At 41.2% G+C, this 25240-nt stretch overlaps 1 protein-coding gene across 3 annotated transcripts in view; it reads right to left on the bottom strand.

The window, feature by feature from the left end:
* Window positions 1–1992: 1992 nt before the first annotated feature.
* Window positions 1993–25240, bottom strand: part of zgrf1 (zinc finger GRF-type containing 1) — a 77031-nt gene continuing 53783 nt past the window's right edge. For all 3 annotated transcript variants that reach the window (XM_033018633.1, XM_033018643.1, XM_033018651.1), the window contains 9 exons: window positions 23826–23903; window positions 17709–17850; window positions 16797–16924; window positions 14280–14403; window positions 12640–12816; window positions 10145–10279; window positions 8587–8851; window positions 6922–7079; window positions 1993–2050 (listed from right to left, as the gene is read on the bottom strand). In XM_033018633.1, the coding sequence (XP_032874524.1) occupies window positions 2000–2050; window positions 6922–7079; window positions 8587–8851; window positions 10145–10279; window positions 12640–12816; window positions 14280–14403; window positions 16797–16924; window positions 17709–17850; window positions 23826–23903 (1258 nt within the window). In that variant the 3' untranslated portion in view covers window positions 1993–1999. The remainder of the gene's footprint in view (window positions 2051–6921; window positions 7080–8586; window positions 8852–10144; window positions 10280–12639; window positions 12817–14279; window positions 14404–16796; window positions 16925–17708; window positions 17851–23825; window positions 23904–25240) is intronic.

Here is a 25240-nt window from a genome sequence, read left to right as displayed (position 1 = left end):
TATCATGAAATAGTGTGTGGATAGTCCAACTGGAGGAGGGACTATGCGTGGCCTTGTATTGGAAATCGAGTCTGGTCAAGTGACTGGCAATTGAAAGGGAGATCACAACTCCATAGCTTTAAGATAGTTATGAATAAGAACATGTCTTGACCTTGGAGTAAGCACTAAACTGGGGAAGGGTAAATTACAACCTAATTTGTCAGGATATAAAGGCGGCATGTCCACATTGGGCAAGTGGTATTCTTCTAAAGACCAGAGTTCAGGAAAGACTTGTCCATGTGAGGAGGAAGGGCAAGGATGGCTAATTAAGCGAACAACGGATGACAAGAAGTTGTACATTTGGTTAAAAAAAAAAAGCAGATGCAAGGTTTAGGAAGATGAAAACATTCAGGTCTTTTGAAAGATATAAAGAAAGCAGGAAATAACTCAAGCAGAGATTTGGGAGAGCCAGAAGGGGCCATAAAATGTTGCAAGTAGGGTTAAAGAAAATTCCAAGACGTTTTACACATACATTAAAAACACGAGGGTAGCTCGGAAGAAGGTTGAAACCACTCAAGGATGAAGGAGGGAATTTATGCTTGGAGAAAAGTCAGGTACTAAACGAGCATTTTGCATTGGTATTCACTAAGGAAAAAGACAGCGAGGATAATGAGATCGGTGTGGTTAAACTAATATGCTATATGATATCAAGGAGGAGGTGGTGTTGGGTCTCTTGAACGTGGATAAATCTCCAGGACCTAGAGGGATCGATCCCAAATTATTAAGAAAGGAAAGAGAGGAGATTGCTGGGGCCACGATGAAGATCTTCATATCCTCTGTAGCCACTAACCCAGAGGACTGGAAATAGTCCATGTTATATCTTTGTTTAAGAAGGGAAATAGAGATAAAGCAGGGAATTATAGGCCAGTGAACCACACATCAGTCAGTTGGAAGCTAATGGAGTGGATTCCTCGTGGTGGGATTTATTTGCATTTGAACGGAGAATGGGCTAATTAGGGACAGAATGGCTTTATGCGGGGCAGATAATATTTGTAAACAGATCGTGTTTCTTGAGAAGATGAAGGTAATTAAGGATGAGGCTAAGGCAGTGGATGTTGTGTACATGGACTTTGTCAAATGCCTTCATGGTGTCTCATAGTATCTCATGGAAGGCTGATTCAGAAGATAATGATGCATGTGATCCATGGATTCTGAATTGGTTTACCCATAGAAGACTGAGGACAGTGGTGTCATTCTGACTAGAGGTCTGTGACCAGTGGTGTTCCGCGGGGATCAGCGATGGGACCTTTGTTGTTTATACGTTAAATAACTTGGACAAAAATATACATGTTGGTTTGATAAGTTTGCAGACAACATAAACATTTGTGGAGCTGTGGACAGGAATAAGACTCAAAGGATGCAACAGGATATAGATCAGTTACTGATATGGATGGAGCATAGGCAGATGGAGCTAAATCGAGGCAAGTTTGAGATGTTGTACTGTGGGAGGTCAAATAAGGGGAAATTATAGAGTTACCAGATGCTGCCTGGATTACAGAGGTTTAACTATAAGGATGGACAACCCCCTGGTTCTGGACTCCCCCAACATCGGGAACATTTTTCCTGTATCTAGCCTGTCCAATCCCTTAAGAATGTTATGTTTCTTTAAGGTCCCCTCCCATACTTCTAAATTCCAGTGAATATAAGCTCAGTTGACCCATTCCTATGTCAGTCCCGCAATCCCAGGAATTAACCTGGTGGACCTATGCTTCACTCTCTCAATAGCAAGAATGCCCTTCCTCAAATTAGACGACCAAAACTGCACATAATACTCCAGGTTCTCCAGAGAAGTTGCCTGACCCACTTAGCTGCTCTGGCACTATGTGTATTTTTTTGTAAACCAGCATTTGCAATTTTCTATTTGTTTTGGGAGATTTCCTAGGCCTACGCTATACACAGAACCAGTAATAAATTAAAATCACTTGCCAGTGGTTCATCTGTCTGGATATTTTCTGCATTCCTATACCTCAAATGTTGCATTTCCCTCAGTCCCTTCTGTTGTATTAATGGTCTGAAAATAAATGAATGTTAGATTGTTCTTAAATATGGTTATTATTGTTTTAATTACCAAAATCACAACAGTGTTTAAGAAGGAACTGCAGATGCTGGAAAATCGAAGGTACACAAAACTGCTGGAGAAACTCAGCGGGTGCAGCAGCATCTATGGAGCGAAGGAAACGGGCAACGTTTCGGGCCCAAACCCTTCTTCAGACTTCGGACAAAATCACAACAGTGTTAGATATAAGCCAATCTATACATATGCTGTCGCCTCCGAACTTAGGCCCGAGACATCAGCGTTGACAGGAACTGTCACAGAAATTGGCCGCAAGACAGCAGTGTCGACGGATACGGGGCCACGTGGGTAATTGCCAAACCAACACGCAGCCAGCCGCGGAACCTCCTGGAGTGGTTCTGAAGCTCATCTCCTGCTCGCCCCTGAAGACCGGTACTGGAAGGTGGAGAGAGTCAGACTGGTAGACGCTGATCAAAGGGTTGGTCGGAGGAGTACCATGGTGGTTTAACCTCCCACTCCTTCAAGGTCAGCTGCGGAAGGCGTCTTCCAGGGCGCGTGTGCTGAAGGATCGGAGAGGAAAGGGATGGCTAACTGGCAAACCGTATAAAGCGGGAGAGGCGGTTGGGCCGAGGAAAGAAGGCAGGCTGGGACCAAAGTGAGACATTGGGGAGTCTAATGAGTACATTTGTAACCATGTTGGTGCCAGATATGTGCCGACTCTTTGCAAAATCAAAGAATTTCACTGTACCTAGGTGCATTTGACAATAAAGTATAATTGAATTGAATCATTGAAGTTACAATTCTAAGCAATGAGATTTTGTCATGCTAATTTAAATCTGTACTTAAAAGGTAGTAATCTTCGATATGTGTCCATAAAATGTCCAAAATTATTAGGTACAACCGACAAGCTTGATGGATGAAGAAACAGTAACAGCACCAAGTACCTCTAAATAAACTATACCAGTGAAAGATTAATATAGAAATCCATACATTTAAACACAAGAGTTAAAGTGTTGTATCGCAGGAAAACAGGTCCTTTGAGTCACCTTGTTCAAACCAACAAAATTGGCATACTGAGCTAGTCCCATATGCCTGCATTTGGCTGATAGCCCTTCAAACCCTTCCTCTACATACATCTGTCCAAATGTCTTCTAAAATTCATATTTGTATCTGCTTTTATAGCTTTCTCGTAGATTATTTCAGATACAGACGACCCATTGTGTGAAAAGGTTGCCACTGAAATTCCTTTTAAATCTATCCCTTCTCACCTTAAGATTATGCCCTCTCATTTTAGAATCCTCTAACCTGGGAAAAACACTGTGAGCGTTCACTTTATCCTCTCAGCCTCAAATGCTCCAAAGAAGGAAGTCCTATCCTAAACAACCTCAACCTATAACTCATGCCCACAAGCCCAGGTAACATTCTAGTGAATCTCTTTTGCACCCTGTCTAACTTAATGACATCCTCCGTTTAATTTGGTGGCCAGAACTGCGCCTAGTACTCCAAGAATTATTTCACCAAAGACTTGTGGAGCTGCATCAAGATTTCCCAACATTTGCACTCAATACCATTTCCTGGCTGAACAACTTCTAATCATGTGTGTGGACTCGGTAAGAAGTCTTATTGGGCTTGACAACAGGCAATGAGAAGTGATCAGATTGCAGTAAATGTACCAGTTTATAGTATTGAAAGATGACTTCAAGTCAAGAGTAGACAAGTCTCAATTCATTCATCTTTTTGAATTCTGACAGCTTTGCAGTGCCACTGTCAGGGAAGTACAGTTACTGCAGTTACTTTGTAAACCGAATCCTTGAATAGCCACTACACATTCTTCAATTTATCTATATCTCTATTATACTATAACTCTTCCTATTATTTGTGTTTGTGCCCACGATGTGTCAATCTACTTTTCCTATCTTCTTCCAAACGCTAGGCCACAGCCTACCCATTTTCACATATCTTACTCACATTTTACCCTTCGAGGCGATAAACATCTTCCCGTCACATTCCCACCTATATTTCCGAGGTTAATAATTGTTTAAAGTTTCAAAAACAGCCCGAAAATTCTAGCATTTCGGGAAAAAAAAACCCGAGTGACTTCACAATGCACAAGCCGGGACACTCCGGGAGGGATGGGCACTCCAGCGCTCGCGGTGAACGAGGAGTGGCAGTGACTGCCGGCGTCCGACGCCCGGTGGGGGGGGGGGGGGGGGGGGGGTGGTGCTGGAGGGCGGAGCCCGAGGATGGGATGGGGCCGTGGCCAGGGCAGAGAAAGAGGCCGTCGCTGGAACCAAGGATGAGTCTGGGTCCAGGGTCAGGGACGAGCCCAGAGATGATGTCGGGGCCTGCAGTGGAGCCCAGGCAGTGGCCGAGCTGATGGCTGGAGTTTACAGCCAGGGCCGGGCTGAGTATGAGAACCAGGCCGAGTTCCAGGCCCTGGTGCTGCTCTACCACCTGGGTAGGTGCTAGGACAGGGAATGGGAATGAGGGGAAAAGGATGAGGGAAATGAGGAGGAGGGAGATGGGGTGGGGAGTGGGGTGGTAGAGGGAGAGGGGGTGTGGAGGAGGAAGATGGGGAGGGGTGGAGATGTCCCCTCCCTATCTACCCATACTCCCACCTTCTACCCCCTCCCTCTCTACCACTCTTCCTCTCCCTCCCTCTCTACCCCCCCTCCCTCTACCCCCTCACCATATCTCTCTACACCCCCTCTCTGCCCCTCTTCCTCTCTACTCCCCTGCCCCTCCCTCTCTACCACCCCTCCCTCTCTAGAGATTGAAGAGGGAGGGTGAAGAGGAGCGATTTGTATTGGGGGAACGGGTGAGTGGTGGAATCTTGCTTTGGGGGAGACCTAATAGGCATGTAAAACACAAACATTGTACCTTAATTGGTACACGTGACAATAAAAATCCTTTGCACCTTTGAAAGGCATGTTAAATATTTCATTGTATTTCCTGATTGGCTTCTGTATTGTTATTGATTGCTGCTGTTATGTCATGGAATTATTTTGGTTATAGTTATTGGACACTAGACCAGGTGCGGACCCGTTGGGCCCCGTCCCCCAAGGCAATATTCCACCACTGACCCATAGCCCTCAACCGCACAGGCGTGGCTGAGGGGTTCTCGTTGTGATGCCAGAGATCCCCGTTGTGACACGAGGCACTGAAACCCTCCATCAACTGCTCCTCGCCATTCCTCCTCCTACTCCATCCTCCTCCATTCCCAGCAGTCCCTCCCCTCTTCACCCTCCTTCTTCTTTCCCCTCTCCTCCTCCACTTCTTCCCTCACCTCTCCTTTCCCCTACCCTCAGTCACTACCTCCCTCCCTAACCCGTTTCCCCTCCCTACACCCCTCCTCTCCCTGCTCCACCACTCGTAACCCTCCTATCCTACTCCCCCACTCTCCTTCCTCACCCCCCCCACTCCCTACCTCACCCACTCCGCTCCCTCCATCCCCCCCTCCCTCCTCACCTCCCCCACTTTCCCCTCCCTCTCCCCTCTCCACCCCCCTCTGCTCCCCCATTCCTCACCGGCTCCTATCCCACCCTCCCCAATGAAAATTGCGATGTTTTTTAAAAAATTAGATTCTCAATGAATATCGCATTTTTTCTTTAAACAACCTAAACAACGTTAAATGTTAATGAAATTGGAAGAATTTGATAAACTTTTTTTTGAAAATCGCAATTTAAAAAAATGTAAATGAGATTTGGGATCCCATTGTGATGTCATTGTGACGTCGAACGCGGCTGACTGGCAGTGCAAATGGAAAAGTAGTTTGTAAAGTGATTTTCGTTAAGTTTTAAGTGTCAATAACTTGTAAAATATAACATCAATCCGAACAACACTTGTTTAATTTACATTCCAGGACAACGATAAGGTGGGCCAAAAATTGTTGCGCTATCATGTACCGTTTTGGCGGGGTTTTGGGTATATCACGCACACAAAAGCATACAAACAAACAGAGAATTTTAGTAATATACTAGACCAAGTATAGGCCAAGGGCCACAGTTTAAGAATAAGGGGTAAGGCATTTAGAACGGAGATGAGGAAACACTTTTTCACACAGAGAGTTGTAAGTCTGTGGAATTCTCTGCCTCAGAGGGCGGTGAAGGCCGGTTCTCTGGATACTTTCAAGAGAGAGCTTGATAAGGCTCTTAAAGATAGCGGAGTCGGGGGATATGGGGAGAAGGCAGGAACGGGGTATTGATTGTAGATGATCAGCCATGATCACATTGAATGGTGCTGCTGGCTCGAAGGGCCGAATGGGCTACTCCTGCACCTATGGTCCATTAGAGGTCCACATATATATTGTATCATTCACATTTCCTACCTGGTTCACTACTTCAACAGAAAACAGTATTGTGTTAAATTGACATGATTTTCCTTTAACCAGTGATTAGCTTTTTCTAATCACTTGTCCAAATGTGAAGTGTTTCATTTAGGAAAGAATGAGACTTAACAAGGTAAACAAGAATGCACAGTGTTGTAAGTGGTAAACGAACAAAGAGATCTGGTGATATATGTGCATGATTGAGAAAAATGCATCTGGGACATCGGCTTTATAATTCAAGTGGCGTAGACTACAACAAGGAAGTCACTTAGAAATATTCAGAGCTGAAGATGCCTGTGTGTGAATTTTTTTTACATGTGGTGGCTGTTACACTAGTTACTGCACAAGTAACGGTTTGACAGAGGAAAGATGTCCATAATAATAATAATAATAATAATAATAATAAGTATGAATTATTTCACAGATTCAGGACAAGCTTTAACCACTAGACTTACTCTTATCTAAGGGACTTTGAAAATAAGTTCATTCACTGGACAATTCAAAGAAAAAATTGTCAATGTCAGAATATTGAAATTCTTACTTTGTTGTCCTCGTCAGACAGAACAGACTCATTTCTGGATGTTAATTTTCTTTTTCCCTTTTGGTTTTTTTCTATCAACTTCTGCTCATTGTAACATTTCAAAATCTTCTCTAGCTCTGGTTCACATTGTCGTGCGTGCTGCAAACCATTTTTTCTTCCTGGTAAAATAAGTTATTTCGCTACTATTAATTAATATCTACATAGACCACAATGACTGATTTGTGAAGGTACTTACCATTTAGGAAAGTTCAAAATTAATTCTAATTTATTGAGCAACATGAAACAGTTAAGAGTATTTTCTTAGAGGGGGAAAAAACATATATTTTGCACACTTATATTACACCCTGACAACAATATTTTGTGCACTGTTATTGGGAAGCAGAACAGAGCAGGGATTAAAAGATCTCACTATGAACATAAGCAGCAGAAACATAATTTAATCTTTATGCTGTGTGCATATAAAATGCAAGTTAGAAGGATTTATAATGATACTAGACTAAGTGGGACCCATTGGGTCCCAGCATCACACGGGAGGGCTGGTCACCAACGCAATATTCCACCTCTCCACCAATTCCAATACTGCTCGCCAGTGGGGGGGGGGGGGGCTGTCTGTTGCGCTAGTATGGGTGTTGCGGGCGGAAGGTACTGGTTTCCAGAGGGCTAGTATAGACATTATGGGCCGTATGGATGCTTGGGCAGGCATCCAACTGTTGCAACGATTTTAAAAGACAAGCCAAGGCAAACAATTGGGCTGCAGACACCCGACAACCAAATTTCACTTTGTGAACACAAACTTGTTAAAAAAAAGGCGAGGCAAACAATTGGGCTGCAGACACCCGACAACCAAAATTCATTTTGTGAACACAAACTTGTTAAAAAGGCAAGGCAAACAATTGGGCTGCAGACACCCGACACCCAAAATTCATTTTGTGAACACAAACTTTTAAAAAAGGGCTGCAGCCACTTTACAGCCGCATCGAGGGGACTCACCGTGGAGTAGACGTGCCTTCAGTGTTATTCGCAGCTCAGAGAGCCGTGATCCTCTCGCTTCCTGGTTCTGGCAGAGACTGAGTGAGGCACGACACTTCCTGGTTTTATAGTCCCTCCCCCTGCCGCCAGCGGGGGCAGCAGAGAGAATGGGGAATTTTGAAAAACATTAATATCTCTCTCATTTTTCATCGACGGAAAAAATCCTCCGCACTCATACGGTGGAGGGGGGCTCTGAGTGAGGTGGCCAAAAATGACGGCCGTAGGTGGCGGCGTTCTCTCGGAAATCGCAGCACAGTCGGCCAAAAGCGGTCAAGATCAGAGATTTAGTCATATAGATTTATTGATAACTTGGAATTGGCAATGTTACAAAAGGAAGATAACGTGATCCTCATAAGGCTACACTGGGACTGAGTAGCCTTATGATCATAATTTGATTTCCATTATTTGGCATCATTAACAAATATTTTCAGCATGGTGTTTGACCTTGGACTTTTGCATCCAGCACGAAAGATCAAATGGAATGGAAAAACAAAACCATATAAACATTGGAATCATAACCAATACTTTAAAATGTTGACGCACTGGATTGAAATTTTCATGTTCACATTACTGATAGTTATCTTCAATAATGTGTGCAAGACTTAATATATGTTACCTTACCTCCTAATATCTTACCTTCACAGTGACGAATAACTTTCCCCCACTGTTTATTGTTTCGAAGACAGGACAGATTGCCGACTATTAGCAAGTGTTTTTTTCCTCTGGTCAGAGCAACGTTCATTCTCTTCTCAGAATCTATAAATCCAACCTGTTGAGTTCTCACACAAGACAAGACAATAATCTCCTTCTCGGCTCCCTGGAAAGCATCCACTGTTGAAACCTGAACAGCTTTGATCTGAGCCAGGTCACATTGTGCTGCATAGTTAAGTAATCCACATAACTGCAAGTGTAAAATAAAATGGAAGTGTAAATTGGCATCTCTTTCATTAGTTTAGTTTAGAGATACAGCATGGAAACAGCCTTTCGGCCCACTGAATCCATGCTGACCACTGATCACACAAGTTCAATGTTATCTCACTTTTTCATCCACTCCTTAAACACTAGAGGTCACTTAACCTATGAACCCCTGCTTTCAGATGTGGGAGGAAACTGGAGCACCTGGAGGTAATGCATGCGGGAGAATGTGGAAACTCCACACCAACTGTACCGAAGGTCAGGATGAAACCTGGGCCTCTGGTGCTGTGAGTAAACATTTAGTCAGTGTGGATGAATTCTTTAAATAGTTCAGTTCCGATGAAAGCTGGACACAAAATGTTAAACCTATTCCTGCTCACATATATGATCAGCTGCATTTTTTAGCATTTTTGTTTTCAAATTAATTAACCAAACCAGTAATGGATGCAGTTGTCTCCATTTCTAAAGTTCAATTCCACCCAAGCCAATTTCTGTTCCACTGTCACTAAACATGTTTTGTGATGCAAAGGAGTTTGGTTTTACTCTGGATAATTATTAATGGATACAACTGCAACTGTTGTTTTTTCAAGTTTCTAGCAGAATGTGTCCATATAAATATCTGAATTTCAAATGAACTATTTTGAATTTAAATTCCATTGAGTAGGAGAGTAGTTATCTAATGACAGAGCAATGTGACGTCTTATTTGACGTGCCAATTTTATCCAAATCCCTTTTGGCCATTCTTTGGAAAGTGAACTAAAATGTCACACACGTTACCAAATGGCATCACATAAAATAATACATTAAAAAATTATTGTAAGAGATTCATCTTATTCATTGCTATTTTCCTACCCACAGAACTATAATGCATGTCTGCTAAAGATATGAACATTCTAGCTTTTTAAAATTCATAAGAGTTTGTAAGATAAAACTGAGATGAAAAAAATGCTTCTGTGCATTTTTTTCACACACTTGACCAGTCATATTTGACCTCTGACCCTAAACAAACATTGTCAGCATAACATAAATATTTCACTTGATAAACTGAAACAAAAATGAATCATATATACAGTACAAAACAATATACCTGTAATGCTTTCAGAATTAGAAGAGATGTATTCCACAAATTTTCATATTTTTGGTCACACACGTGACTAAGAATAGGCCATTGTAATCATGCCGCTTCGTTGCTCATATATTTCCCATTATAAAAATCATACCGTACTTCCTTTAATTTACCATGAGCAGAACAATACATATATTGAAGTAATTTAATCACCTTGAACATCTGAGATTTGTATAATGTTATCACCCCAATCATTGACCCCATAATTCCACTGGCTACCAGGGACTGGATGAGTTTTGTAGTGAATGTTGCTTCCTCCAGATTATGGTAGCTGCCTTGCATCTCCATCTGGACAGATCAAAACATAAATCACATTACAATTCGACGAGGCAACATTTTGTAAACTCTGTATACAGTATCAATGTTCATGACATCAACTGATACCTTGAAGGAAAGATAATTGCTTAGACCGAATGCAAGTTAATATCTAATATCCTATTTAATATTCTCCAAAGCATGTCATGTATGCATATGGTCCAAGCTAATCTGACATTTAATTTCACAGTTTTCGTGCGGAAGCATCACTTTCCCATCCAGCAGGAACTAAGACTAAAGTCTAAGACTAACCAGGCTAAAATCAGAATTCATTATTTGGCGATGCGAGCATGAATGTACATGCCCAATTACCACATCCACACAACAGTAATTAAATAAAGTATTTCAATTAATGATGGTCTTAAATTGGTACACACACTCCTGGGTCAATTTAAAATCTGCCTTCACATAGCTTCCACTAATTAATGAGTACAGTCATGTAATGGGCTCACTTTTAATTCTGGAATAAAAAATAAATGTCAATAAATTTGATTATTTTTAAATGCTCAGAGAAATAAAACTGAATTTTGCAGTTTCACCCAAATGCATTGCCAAATATGGATTCCATTGTTCAGGCTTACAACAAATTGCTACAAATTCAAAATCAAATATGCCAGTTATGAATGCAATTTAAGCAAATATGTGAATAAACTAGCTCACCCCCGAAAACCTGACCATACAGTTTTACATTTGTTGTAAATGACGTTAAAGGCAGGATGCCATTGCAACCCAAGGTGAAACCATCATAAATTGATAGCATTCCACTAATTATCCTCATTCAATTATCAATTACTTAGGGTCTTGCAGTAAATGTTACCAATACAGAGGTACAACAAACATAAATAATATCAGAGGAAATTCTACTTGGACAGCTGAGGACAACAAAGTCCAAAGAGTAGTCCAGTGATGCTTTTCTGGCCATTTTAGATAGCCCCTGTGTAGTTAAGATAGAGAGAAAGATCAATCCAAGACATATAAGGTTAATGTATGGGTTATGTCAGCTAAAATTGAGTTGTCAACTAAATTGCAGCACCTCACTTCAAAACCTTCTTAAGAAAACAAGTAGATGTTTTGGAAGAATGCTTAGGTTAACTTAAAGGAACCAGTGAATCAAAAGGCCACCTATAAGGTCACTAAGATAAGCTTTTGTCTTCCTAGAGACATCCGAGACTAACTCGGCATTTTATTGAATAAAAGAATGTACATTTAGAAAGGAGATAAAGAGGATTTATTTAGCCAAAGGATGGTGAATCAGGGGAATTCATTGCCACAGCCAACTGTGGACGCCAAGTCATTGGGTATTTTTAAAGCGGAGATTGGCAGGTTCTTCATTCATAAGGGTGTCGAAGCTTATGCGGAGAGGGCATGAAATTGGAATTAAGGAGGAAAGATAGGTCAGCCATGATTGAATGGCGGAGTAAACTCGATGAGCTGAATGGCCTAATTCTGCTCTCATGACATAAACATTTGATAGGACAAATATCTCACACAATTATGCCACAAAGGAGGATAGATAGTTTTGCCACATAGCTACCAGTTGTTTTTAGAGATAAAGTTAATATATGTGCATGCTTCGACCATTTAGGTAGATCTTCACCTTCAGGGGCAAAGAGAGAGATGGAGAGAGAGAAAGACTTTACCTTAGCGGACGGGGAAAGAGACCCTGGATCATGGTGCAGGCAGGTGTCAGGATTCACATGATCTCAAGGTCAAAGCCATCGCAGACTGAGTCTTTGATGTGCAGAGGGATGTGCGACATTTCTTTATTAATCATTTTCCTGTATTTTGCTTTAATTAATAAATATAGTACTCTCAAAAATGTTCTTTTCAATTCATTGATGCGATCCTTGAAAACTGCTTATATTTCATTACAGAAGGATCTTGTTTGCCACTGATAAACTCAAGTAGATCAGAATTATGAAATACTTTCTCCTATCTCTTTGGCCAAACTCTGCCTTAGTACAGAATTTACAAAACAAATTACTTACCAAATTTAAAAAGAAAAAGCTAAATGAAGAGCACATGGTGATGGATTTATTTGCTTATATATACACTGACAGATGACACTGTGAAACAGCAAATTAACACTTTCACCCACATAAAGAAAGCAGCTGGGGTAAAATCCAGGAGCACAATTTTCTACTGATTTAGAATTACAATGTTTCTATAAGAGAAAAATCACTGACATATGTTCAAATAGCACAATATTTAGTGGTGGTACTACCAAGGTTATTACAAAGTGAAAAAACCCCTACAACTTTTATTGCTTGCTATAGCAACTTCTTTAAAATATGTTAATCTGAACAAACCCATATCCAATGTAGAATATTTACCTGCTCTTGTCCTTTAACATTATAAAAGCAAAGAGTCGGCAACCAGTCCAATAAAGGATTCAGATTCAAAGTAGAAAGACCATCTATGAGATTGCCATCATAGAAGAGTTCATTTGTTATAGCACTTATAGCAGGATGGCATCTGTACTGAGTCCGAAGCATAACAGGTTTATGGCCCTGGGTTTAAAGGAAACAAAAATCCACCAAGATTATAATATTAACACAAACAGTATGCCCCCAATAATATGTTCGCAATTGCTTCCAAAGAACAGTAGTACTTTTGTGCCTTCAGTGCTGTGTTTATTTTATGCATGAATGCTGACAAATATATATTTTTAAATGAACTCGAAAGAGGCACTTACCAAACAATGCAAGGCAAAGCCATCATTAATGCAAACCTGCCCACCTTCTAAACAGAGTTTACATATTCCTTTTGTGCTTTATGTGCACTTGGCACAACGAGCACACATTACAAAAACAATGTTGGGTGCAGCTGGTGTTGCCCTGCAGATTCCACAGCTGAGACAGTTGGCACAGATGGCAGACTACACCAGTGAAACTGTATGAAGTGGGAGTTAGGGCAGACACCACAGAAAACATAATTGGGATTATGGAGACACACAGGATGATTTGCGCAGATGGCATGAATAACTCTGACTCCTAACTCCATAGAAGTATGACTAACATGCCTTATTTAAACATATGAAGAGCAAATAATGAGCAACTTTTTAAACTTTAGTCATCTTACTGATTATTTATAACGCTTAGACTGATTATGGAAGCAAAATATTTAAGCAGAAAATGCAAAATATTGAACCTTGAATATCAATAAAATTTACAAAGATAATTTTTTTAATGAAATATTAAAATGCATGAATCATACAGAAGTTGATGATATTAGATCAGTTATGTGATTTCCTACAATGGAATTACTGTGCAGAACTTTATCTGCAGAAGCCTTTATTTGTATTATATATTGGAAAATTAACCCTGATCCATTGTGATGCTGATCTTTAAGCAGCGATTTAATTACCAAAACTGAGCAACATTCATAAATAACATGCTCATTGACAATACCCCTGCACCTTGCCAGTAGCATCATATATGCCGCAAGTGGGAACTGCAGCTGCATTGTTCTGGCCTAAAATGTGATCTCACTGCAGATGTCACATGAGTACAGTGACAAATACAACAGATGCACTATTAAGTATGAGCAAAATACTGCATATCACAAAACCTGAAATAAGTATACGTGTTGGAAATACACAACTTATTTCAAGTTGTCAATGTCCGCCTGCTTCTGTGAGCAGAACAAAAATAGTTAACATTTCCAATGCAGGTCCTTTTCACAATATCTTTAAAGAAATGCACTTTTCTATTCCTTCCACATTCTTTTTCACTAGATACATAATTATAACGTTTGTGAGCCATTTGGGTTCGCAATGTCTGATCAGAAACAAGGAGAACTGGTGAAAGCAGAGGATGCATGCTGAGAAACCAGAAAATGATATTACTTGCATGTACTGGACTGAGGTGGATTTATTCAGGTTAAAAAGGATAAAGCTGAAGCATGCGTCACTGCATCTTTTAATGTGGACAAGCACAATTCCCATCATTAAAGTTAAAGTTAACTGCTTTACCATCAGGCACATTCTGTCAAAGAGAGTCTGCTCCAAGCCAGCATCATGAGCACTTTCAGAGCCTTGGATGGTAGGAGGCAACTGTTTAGGATCTCCAACAAGAATCAACTTTTCACATGCAAACCTATAATGAAAAGGCAGATTTAATATTTATTATTTATTTATATTGTGTCATGAATGCATTTTGAACCAAAAACAAAGAGGTTTTGAATTCTAGCATGTTTCAATGTGATATTATATTAGACTACAATTTACTTAGAAATGTGTTAACAAGACTGGAGAATATTTGCTACTCTAGTATATAAGCATCTCGATCAGCAGAATTTCTCTCCGGGGGATGATTATTTCAGTATGTGGAGTCAAGAAAGGGCAAACATTTTGTAATCTGTGTTCCAAAATGCTAAATTGGGATATACATTTGGTAAAAATGTAATGTCTGTCTGTCTTGTGAACCTTTGGAACTGTTCAAACCTTCAATTGTTTGTATGGGAAAAAAAAAGAGCAATTTTATCTCACGCCTCAAATATTGATAACAACTGCATAGAATCATAGTTGAAATTTGGCAATAACAATCTTAGAATAGCCATTACTTATATATATATGTCTTGAGATTTATTTGTAGAACTTTTGAGATTATTGAATAATCGTAGGCCCCCACCTCGGTCATGACTGACCATGGGTGATGCATCCTAGTTGTTGGCTGCTTGCTCCAAACATCGACTAGGTCAGCGTCGCTTGTGGCTGAAGAGACCAATGCGGGAGTGACAGTCTCTGTGGCAAAGGTCACATTTGTGTGTGTTGTCTGTGGTTTGTTGAAGTTGCTGCGCTCCTTTCTGCGTGCCCGCTTGTCTGCCGCTGTGTTCAACAGTTTCTCTTTCCCCGTTTTTAGATGTTGGTTCAGGGCACCTCTCCACTTCATGCGGTCAGCTGCAAGGCTCTCCCAGGACTCCACATCGATGTCGAGCGCCTTCATATCACTCTTGCAGACATCCTTGTAATGTAGCTGGGGGCGGCCGATGGTTCTCCTCCCAGATGCCAGCTCTCCATAGAGGATGTCTTTTGGAATACGGCCATCCTCCATGCAGTGGACATGGCCCAGCCACCGCGGTCTGTGCGGCCTGAGTAGAATGTACATACTGGGAAGGCCAGCGCAAGACAGGATCTCGGCGTTGGACACTCTGTCTTGCCAGGATATACCCAGGATACGGCGGATGCTTCTCAGGTGGAAGGTGTTGAGTCTTCTCTCCTGCCTGGCATAATCATGCAGCTACATACTCAAAGACATGATCATTTCATATGAATGGACTGAAAATCAAGGAATAAACTTTCTCAATATGAAAGGAGTTCCGTGAGCATACATTTAGGACTTTCCACGGCACCTGAAAAATCAGTTAACCCACTTCCCCAAGACGTACATACGCAAATAATTGTGAAATTTTCCTTTTTTGCCATATTTATACTTCATTTATATCCTCTTCTCTGTGGGGCCAACATACTGAGATACAATTTTCAGTTACTTCCTTGCTGATTCATGATCATTCATCGTGTACTTGTTACCTCTGTGCTTGTTCACCTACTTCAACATTCTGATATTCTCATTTTTTTAATGTAAATCCTTTCATGGCCTTGTTCCTCTCTACAACAATATCCTGCAATTTTGCACCGGTGATCTCTCTGCTCTAATAATATTCATCGGTCCTCCACTATCAGGTATGCCATCAGCTGCTAAGTTCCTTGACTCTGTTGTTCCCACCCAGAACTTCTGTGTCTTTCTAGCACTTGTTCTTGAAGATGCACCTGAAAACATATTGCATTTACCAAGTCATCTAACCTTTAATCCAAACTTGGCGCATGTTTCATCCAGGACTTTTCACTTATAACTACAAACAGCGACATGTAGCTGTTTTAAATTAAACTTGCAGACATCACACAAATATGCATATAATAGTCCTCAGCCAAACAGCGTCTCGTGTGCAGCTTTGAACATCAGATGGTGTCATCCATCTCAACATTTTTCTATCCTCTCTCCTTCTCCACCCCCTTTCCCATGTCTACTATTTCCCCCTTTATCTATCTGACCCCCCCCCCCTTATCCACACATTCTTCTCCTCACTCCATTGCTCTTATTTTTTCATTTTACTCTCTCACCTCTTTGCTTTGCTCAAAACGTATTCTTTGGGTGCATCAGTTACCTCATCTTTCAAGTATTGTTTGTACAAATATAATTTTTTACCATCACTGTGAAAAGTGGTTTTAAAAAAAAATTGTTTTTTCGCTAATATGGCTCGATGTGTCTTTTCATAAAATGTTTCCTATTTTGGATCATCCAAAACAGATACAAACAACATAACATATCAAATGCATGGATTTTTCCTCTCGCTGGTTGTGATGATGTATACTTAATCTCTGTGACAAACACTAATGGCAGATAGGCAAACAATCTGATGTTGAATACTGCCCTGTGATGAATAGTGCAGTAATTTATAAAGAATGAAATGAGTTTGCAATAAACAATACCTTGCAATAGGAAGTAGAGAAGTTGGTTCTGTGATTTGGCTGCATTCGTCCAGTAACACTAATGGAAAGCTCAGGTTGTTCATGCATTGAAAAGGACATGCAGCACAAGTAGCTCCCACCACTTTAATCTGCAGAAGATAGTGGGGGGAAAAAGAAAATTGAGAGAAACCTGTTGTTATTATATATATAGATGGTGTTTATTCATCTAAAGGAGAAAGTCCCACTTGTAGTTCTAGTATTCCAAGTGTCAAAAATATAGATTTTTTTATATTGTAGATGCTAAGCTTCCAAAAAAAGCATTCTATAAAACATAGTAAATTGGACATTCAAACTATCAATCTAAAACAAGAGGATAGTAGCTGATGTCAATGGTGCTATTAAGGAGCATTTAGTTTCGAGGAACTTAATAATCTCTGCCTATTTTGAATTTCTCCAAGAGCACTTGGCTTCGGACATTCACCTAAAAATATTTTTGCCAAAAGGACTGTTCCAATGCATGGTAGTGGGTCTTAAGGGCAAATAGAGTGCTGCCTTGCCCGAAACACTTTGGCATAAAAAATTGGCAACAATTGCTAAACAATCTGAGGGCCTGTAAGGGCCTGTCCCACTTGGGCGTCATTTGCGAAGATTTTGTGAATCCCAAAATCCTGGGGTGCCGCGCGCAACTGCCTATGCCACCACGCCTCACATCGCACACACACACACACACACACATAAAAAACACACACAAACACACACACAAACACACACATTTTTAGTAAAATTTTACTACGGCCTCCAGTGCCTTTGACGTGGTTACAGTGCAATCAATTAGCGTCATTAAATAAAAAAGTGCTCCATACTTATGAGAGCCTATAAACGATGAAAGGATTTTCTTTCAGTCAAGTTTATATGCTAAAACAAAGTACTGACCTCTTTGAGCAGAGCTCTGTTTCTGCCCAGTTTGTGTTGCTCAATACATCTTCTCACATGCACCTTTTCCACTAACGTCAAATCATCTTTAAGGAGTGCCTGTAATTCACGTAGTTCCTCGCTGTCGCTACCTGCATGTAAACTAATTAAAATTCATTAAAAATTATCATAGCCATTATGGTACATTTGTTCTGTCGGGAAGACGACTGATTTCTCAAAATTAATGACAATTAAACAGAGACTATTTGTTCATTCAGGAAATTAAATAAATGTCTATATCCTGACTCAATCGTGTCTTGCCTTGTCTAGTCCCTTCCCATCTACATTGTGGACACTGTGAATGCCCTCCATCTCGACAACTAAGAACTCCCTGGCCTCCACAGCGTCCTCATAACCATGGATATCTATATAACTAAAAGTCTCATCTTGACACTTCCTGTCTGTGCTGTATATTGATTTTAGGAAAAAACGCTACCGTATATCGCTATGATTTTTAGCCATCTTACTCAGTCCTCCTCCACTGAGGCAGCCCCGAGGATTTTTCCAATCGATGAAAAATAAAAAAAGTTATGAGTGTTTAAAAAATCTTGAGATCAGCTGATTGGTCCTCTCGTCTGTCAATCACCATGATGAAGGTAACGCCCCTTTGGGGGGAGCAGGACTATAAAACTCTGGATGCCTGGACGTGAGTGACTGAGCTACCAGCCCACCAGGCCTGAGTGACTGAGCTGCCAGCCCACCAGGCCTGAGTGACTGAGCTACAAGCCCACCAGGCCTGAGTGACTGAGCTGCCAGCCCACCAGGCCTGAGTGACCGAGCTGCCAGCCCAAGAATCCATTTGGCCCACAATGTCCATACTAGCTCTCTGGAAACCAGTCCCTTCGGCTCACAACACCCATACTAGCACAGGAATATTGCGTTGGGGGACCCTCCCGTGTGAACATGGGACCCAACGGGTCCCACTTAGTCTAGTCTAATCTTTATATGTCTCCATCCCCCATCAAGTGGGTCTAAGGCCAATTGCTTATTTTTGGAAAAAAGATCTAACCAAATCCACCAATAGCAGAACTTGTTCTGCTAAAAAGGAGGCACAAAAGGGGTAAGGCCCTGGCTGACACGCGATAACTAGAATCAGGTGAAGAGGAGAATAATAAACAGATAGAGCCAGGTGAGGGAGGAATGGGGTGGAGTTGAGACATTTGTGAGTGGGTGATAGGTAGGGGGAGGAGAAAGAGGCGAGGGGGAGAGAATGTGAATATGTCCACATCACCTCAGTCTTTGTCTCCATCTCCACTCTCACCTCACTTGGGTCCATCTGCCCATGTTTCCCCTCTCCTTATCTATCCCTACATGTCACCCATCTCCCAACTAAACCCCCTCCTTCATTTTCCCATCTTCCCCCTACCACGTGTTTCTACCTATCGCCTGCCAGATCATGCCTCATAAGCTCTTCCTCTCACTTCTTTACATTGACTGTCTACCCCCTACACCTTATGTAAGGTCTTGACCCAAAACATCAATCATCTCCATGTCTCTGCAGATGCTGCCGACCCTGCTGCTTTCCTCCAGGGGTGTTTATTTTGCTATAGATTTTAGCTTCGGCAGTTTCCTGTTTCTCTGAGTGAAGAAACCCAAAAGCCTAAACAATACAAGCACCCCCTTGTGGCTGACTCGCTTGCAGCGTAAGGCTAGAAAGAATACGAGGACATTTTCCAAAGTACACAATACAATGTGAAAAAGGAAAAGATAGACTGCTTCAATAAAAACATCCTTTCAGCTTCAAAATATTGGTCAAACCAAATGGGGAGCAAGACTGGACCATGATGGGAGAGTTGATTAGCTTTCATTATGGCTAGGCTAAAAGATATGGAAAAAAAAAAAATAGGAGATCACATTCAATGATCTCCCAAGAAAAGCACAAATCCTTGTTGCAGAAGAGTTCATGCACAGTAAGTCATAGAGCTATTCAGCACAGAAACTGCCCCTTTGGCCCTTTCCCATGCTGATCACACTGCTCACACTAAGCTGGTCCCACCTCCTTGTAACTGGCCCATATCCCTCCAAACCTTTCCATTTACCTGTCTGCGTGTCTTTTAAATTTCATAATGTTACACTTCCTTTGGCAGCCCATTCCATGTTTGCACCACTCTCTGTGATGCTTTTAAATCTTTCCTATAAACCTTTGCCCTCTAGTTGTTGATACCCATTCACTGGGGAAATTAATCTGGCTGCTCACCTTATCTATACCTCTCATGAATGTGTACACTTCTATAAGGTAATTTCTCATGGAAGTATACAAAAGAAAGACCCAGCCAATCCAACCTCACATTTTAAGTCAAACCCTCCAAATCTTTTTAAAGTCTGTTCCAGTTTAATGGCTTCCTTTCCATGGCAGTGTAGAATCATAGAGTGATACACAGTAGAATCATAGAGTGATACAGCGTGGAAACAAGCCCTTTGGCTCAACTTGCCCACACCGGCCAACATGTCCCAGGTAAACTAGTCCCACCTGCCTGCGTTTGGTCCATATCCCTCCAAACCAGTCTGATCTATGTCTAACGTGTCTAACTGTGTCTTAAATGTTGGGATAGTCCCAGCCTCAACTACCTCTTCTAGCAGCTTGTTCCATACACCCACCACCCTTTGTACTCCAAATGTGGTCTTACCAACACTTGCATAGTTGTAACATGACCACTCAACTTCAGTATCCAAAACCCTGACCGATGCAGGCACGTGTGTCAAATGCCCTTTTCATTACCTTCAACACCTGTGTTGCTACTTTCATGTATATACCTGCATCCCTAGATCTCTCAGTTCTACAACACTTCCCAGGGTCCTACCATTGAGACTATAGATAATAGACAATAGGTGCAGGAGTTGGCCTTTCGGCCCTTCGAGCCAGCACCGCCATTCAATGTGATCATGGCTGATCATCCCCAATCAGTACCCCGTTCCTGCCTTCTCCCCATATTCCCTGACTCCACTATCTTTAAGAGCCCTATCTAGCTCTCTCTTGAAAGTATCCAGAGAACCGGCCTCCACCATCCTCTGAGGCAGAGAATTCCACAGACTCACAATTCTCTGTGAGAATAAGTGTTTCCTCATCTCCGTTCTAAATGCCTTACCCCTTATTCTTAAACTGTGGCCCCTGGTTCTGGACTCCTCCAACATCGGAAACCTGTTTATTGCCACTAGTGTGTCCATTTACTGTACAAATTCTGCCCTGGTTCATCCTACCAAAATGCAACACTTCACATTCATCTGAATTAAACTTAGAAACATAGAAATTAGGTGCTGGAGTAGGCCATTCAGCCCTTCGAGCCTGCACCGCCATTCAATATGATCATTGCTGATCATCGAACTCAGTATCCCGTACCTGCCTTCTCTCCATACGCCCTGATCCCTTTAGCCACAAGGGCCACATATAACTCCCTCTTAAATATAGCCAATGAACTGGCCTCAACTACCTTCTGTGGCAGAGAATTCCAGAGATTCACCACTCTGTGTGAAAAATGTTTTTCTCATCTCGGTCCTAAAAGATTTCCCCCTTATCCTTAAACTATGACCCCTTGTTCTGGACTTCCCCAACATCGGGAAAAATCTTCCTGCATCTAGCCTGTCCAACCCCTTAAGAATTTTGTAAGTTTCTATAAGATCCCCCCTCAATCTTCTAAATTCTAACGAGTACAAGCCGAGTCTATCCAGTCTTTCTTCATATGAAAGTCCTGACATCCCAGGAATCAGTCTGGTGAACCTTCTCTGTACTCCCTCTATGGCAAGAATGTCTTTCCGCAGATTAGGAGACCAAAACTGTACGCAATACTCCAGGTGTGGTCTCACCAAGACCCTGTACAACTGCAGTAGAATCTCCCTGCTCCTATACTCAAATCCTTTTGCTATGAATGCTAACATACCATTCGCTTTCTTCACTGCCTGCTGCACCTGCATGCCTACTTTCAATGACTGGTGTACCATGACACCCAGGTCTCGTTGCATCTCCCCTTTTCCTAATCGGCCACCATTCAGATAATAGTCTACTTTCCTGTTTTTGCCACCAAATTGGATAACCTCACATTTATCCATATTATACTGCATCTGCCATGCATTTGCCCACTCACCCAGCCTATCCAAGTCACCTTGCAGCCTCCTAGCATCCTCCTCACAGCTAACACTGCCCCCCAGCTTCGTGTCATCCGCAAACTTGGAGATGTTGCATTCAATTCCTTCGTCCAAATCATTAATATATATTGTAAATAGCTGGGGTCCCAGCTCTGAGCCTTGCGGTACCCCTCTAGTCTCTGCTTGCCATTCTGAAAAGGACCCATTTACTCCTACTCTTTGCTTCCTGTCTGCCAGCCAGTTCTCCATCCACATCAATACTGAACCCCCAATACCATGTGCTTTAAGTTTGTATACTTCATCTGGCATTCCATTGGCCCTGTTGATCAAGATCCTCCTATGAAAATAGATAACCTCTCTTCGCTGTCCACTATATCACCAAACTTTGTGTCATCTGCAAATTTACTAATCATGCCACCTACATTCACATCCAAATCATTAATTTAAATAACAAACAACAGTGGTCCTAGCATCGATTCCTGTGGTACACCACTTGTTACAGAATCCATCTTGAAAAGAAAAACTCTACCACCACCTGTTCTTCTGTTTCTTACTCTAAAGCCAATTTTTTTTATACAATTGTCTAGCTTGACCTGGATCCCACGTGATCTAACCTTCCAGCCCAGCCTACCATGCAATGCTTTATCAGCGTCCTTTTTATAAATAATTGCAGACAACATCAACTGCAATTGTTCCTGGCTACCTCTTCAGAAAAATTGGTAAAACGCATTTTCCCATGTGCAAAGCATCGCTGATTATCCTTAATCAGTCCTTGGCTTTCCAAATGCATGCTGATCATACCTCTTAGAAACCCCTCCAATAGACTGGGAGTCTGTTTCAAATTTTATAGTTGCAACAACAGCTTTCCAGGTTGCAGGAAACTGTACAAGGAGGTTATTTTCAGCATATCGATAGGTCCATATGCCTCGTAAACCTGCACTCTCTCCTCTCCTGATTGCAGTGTATTTCATCGTTGCTGTGATTATGGATGGCCTCTCTAATCCCCACAAACACCAATGTTTAACCTTGCTATATGATGTTCCTTTCTTTTTGCCACCTTACTAGCAACCAACCAAGACCTGACCTCTGGTTCACCTTCCCTTCCAGTTATTCCTTTCCAGTTCCAGTTAACATCTCCAAGAGTCTCTTGTGGTGACCAAATATTTGCAGTTGGTATTTCCATCCAGCTTCCATTAGAAAATGAAAGAAAAGTGATATAATGGAGGTCTGGCTAAAATTCACCATGATATCTCTGGCTTTAAGTGTATCCTGTCTGTTTTCCCCTGTTCTGCCCATTCAGTGTTTTCACCGGTTTGCCTGGTCACTGGGTGCCAGCAAAGATCATTTTCATAACTTACATTAAAACAAGACCTTCAACGTTACACTTCACACTCAAATCACCAATAATACAGGAACAAAGACCTGTTTACAGTAAGCTTTTTATGGAGAGGAGAGTGTTATAAAATATGATGTACTTTATCAAGACCATTCTAGAATGTGTTGCAAGTTAGTTGAAAGACTTGAACAAAAAGATGAAGAATCCATCGTCTACAATTTTAGGCAACAAGGACTGGAAGGACCAGATGAGTGAGTGGGATTTAATATTAATCTGGACAGCAACACTTTAAATGAAGAAAAGGGAAAAGGTCCAGAGCAGCAGCATCCCAGGCATTCCCCATTCTTCACTAGAAATGCTGTCAAATTCAGAAATGGGGTTGACCCAACAGTTTTGAAGAAATATTGCAAGCACAGAATGGGCAATTCACAACTCCAGGAAATACCTGACCAATATCATGTATAACAGTTGGAAGAAATTTAGGATTGAGCATATTTATTCATCACTAACTCAGCCAGAGTAAAATCAGGTGCGCAGTCCTACTAGATGACAACATTAATGTTAATCTGTGGCCATTGTAGTTTATTGTAGACCAATAGTATTAAGGAGTTCATCATACTACATCTTCATGGACAAAAATAGAGAATGAAAATTATGCTTACCTGTATGGCAAGATGGGTTTGGCAATCTTCCGAATGCTTCCAACTCTGATAAATTTATCAAATCCTAGTTCCAGAAGCCTAATTAAAATAAACCATGCTAGTTAAATAATAACTGCATAACAAACTGGGGAATAATGTTTATTTTTCTGAATAGATTTAAAAAAATCATAATGCTCTACCATTCCAGGGGATGTAAAACTATATCCCTGTAATTACTTACAGTCATCCTGCATAAACTGGCATGCTTTGCAGGGGTGAAACAAAATGAAACAATGATACTGTATGTAGATGCATTTAGGTAAGTGTGCATGCTCCCCAACCTGCAGTAGGCATCAAAGGTTACAGGGAGATGGCAGGAAAATGGGATTGAGAGGGACAAATGATCAACCATGATTGAATGGCAGAGCAGACTCAATGGGCCGAATGTCCTAATTCTGCTCCTATGTCTTACAGTTTTCTTCTTTGCTCAAGAAAGACTAAAATAAACTACATTTTACATGCAAGCCATACTGAAAACCAAGTGCAATATTTGTTTATGAGCAAAATAAATGATTGAACGGCTTGGGCAATGATGAAAATATGCAATTCAATGGTTGGGCGCGATTCCAAAAGGCACAATATTCTTCAGAATTCTTACAGTGCAGATTATACAAGGCTGTGAAATGAACTTGGAAATTATCTCATTTCCTATCTGTCTCGGTCACTCCAATGAATGTATCCTCATAAGAAATCATTTGGAGAAGCAGTTGTAAGAGTCAGAGACTACCCTACTTCAGCTACAATCCATAATTACTTTTCTGAAATAACAAAGCATTGATAATATTGTTGAGAAATTCTATGACAATGTATTCAATTGATTGAACGTCTTGCATTTGCATCTAGACTATCCTTGTTGAGACATTCTGTTGAGTTTTGACGCGATCAAATTAATATTTTGTAGAATATTGAACATATACTTGTACTTTAAATCAGGTTGGGGGAAAATAAATAGTGAAGGTTCATTTGTACCTCATCATTGCTAATCAGAGAAAGGGACCCCCAGAGATGGTACCAAAATTAAATATCAGTGACTGAGGAGGTCTTAAATCACTCAATCACATAGCAGTGAATTAAATATTTCCTAATGTTCATAGAAACATCCTTATCTGAACAAGAATCATAGTCAGACAACATGGAGACAGACCATTCGGCCCAACTTCGCCACACCAACCAACATGCCACATCTATACTAGTCCCACCTGCCTGCATTGGCCTATATCCTAAACCTATCCTATTTGTGCACCTGTCCAAATGTTTTTTTAAACATTGTGACAGTACCTGGCTGAACTAACTCCTCTGACAGGTCGTTCCAGATACCTACAATCCTTTGTGTAAAAAAATGTTGCCACTAAGGTTCCTCCCTCACTTTAAACCTA

This window comes from Amblyraja radiata, chromosome 1 (assembly GCF_010909765.2).
Source record: "Amblyraja radiata isolate CabotCenter1 chromosome 1, sAmbRad1.1.pri, whole genome shotgun sequence".
Classification (NCBI taxonomy): Eukaryota; Metazoa; Chordata; class Chondrichthyes; order Rajiformes; family Rajidae; genus Amblyraja; species Amblyraja radiata.
Note: the sequence above shows the minus strand (reverse complement) of the source record. Positions and strands in the feature narration are given on the sequence as shown.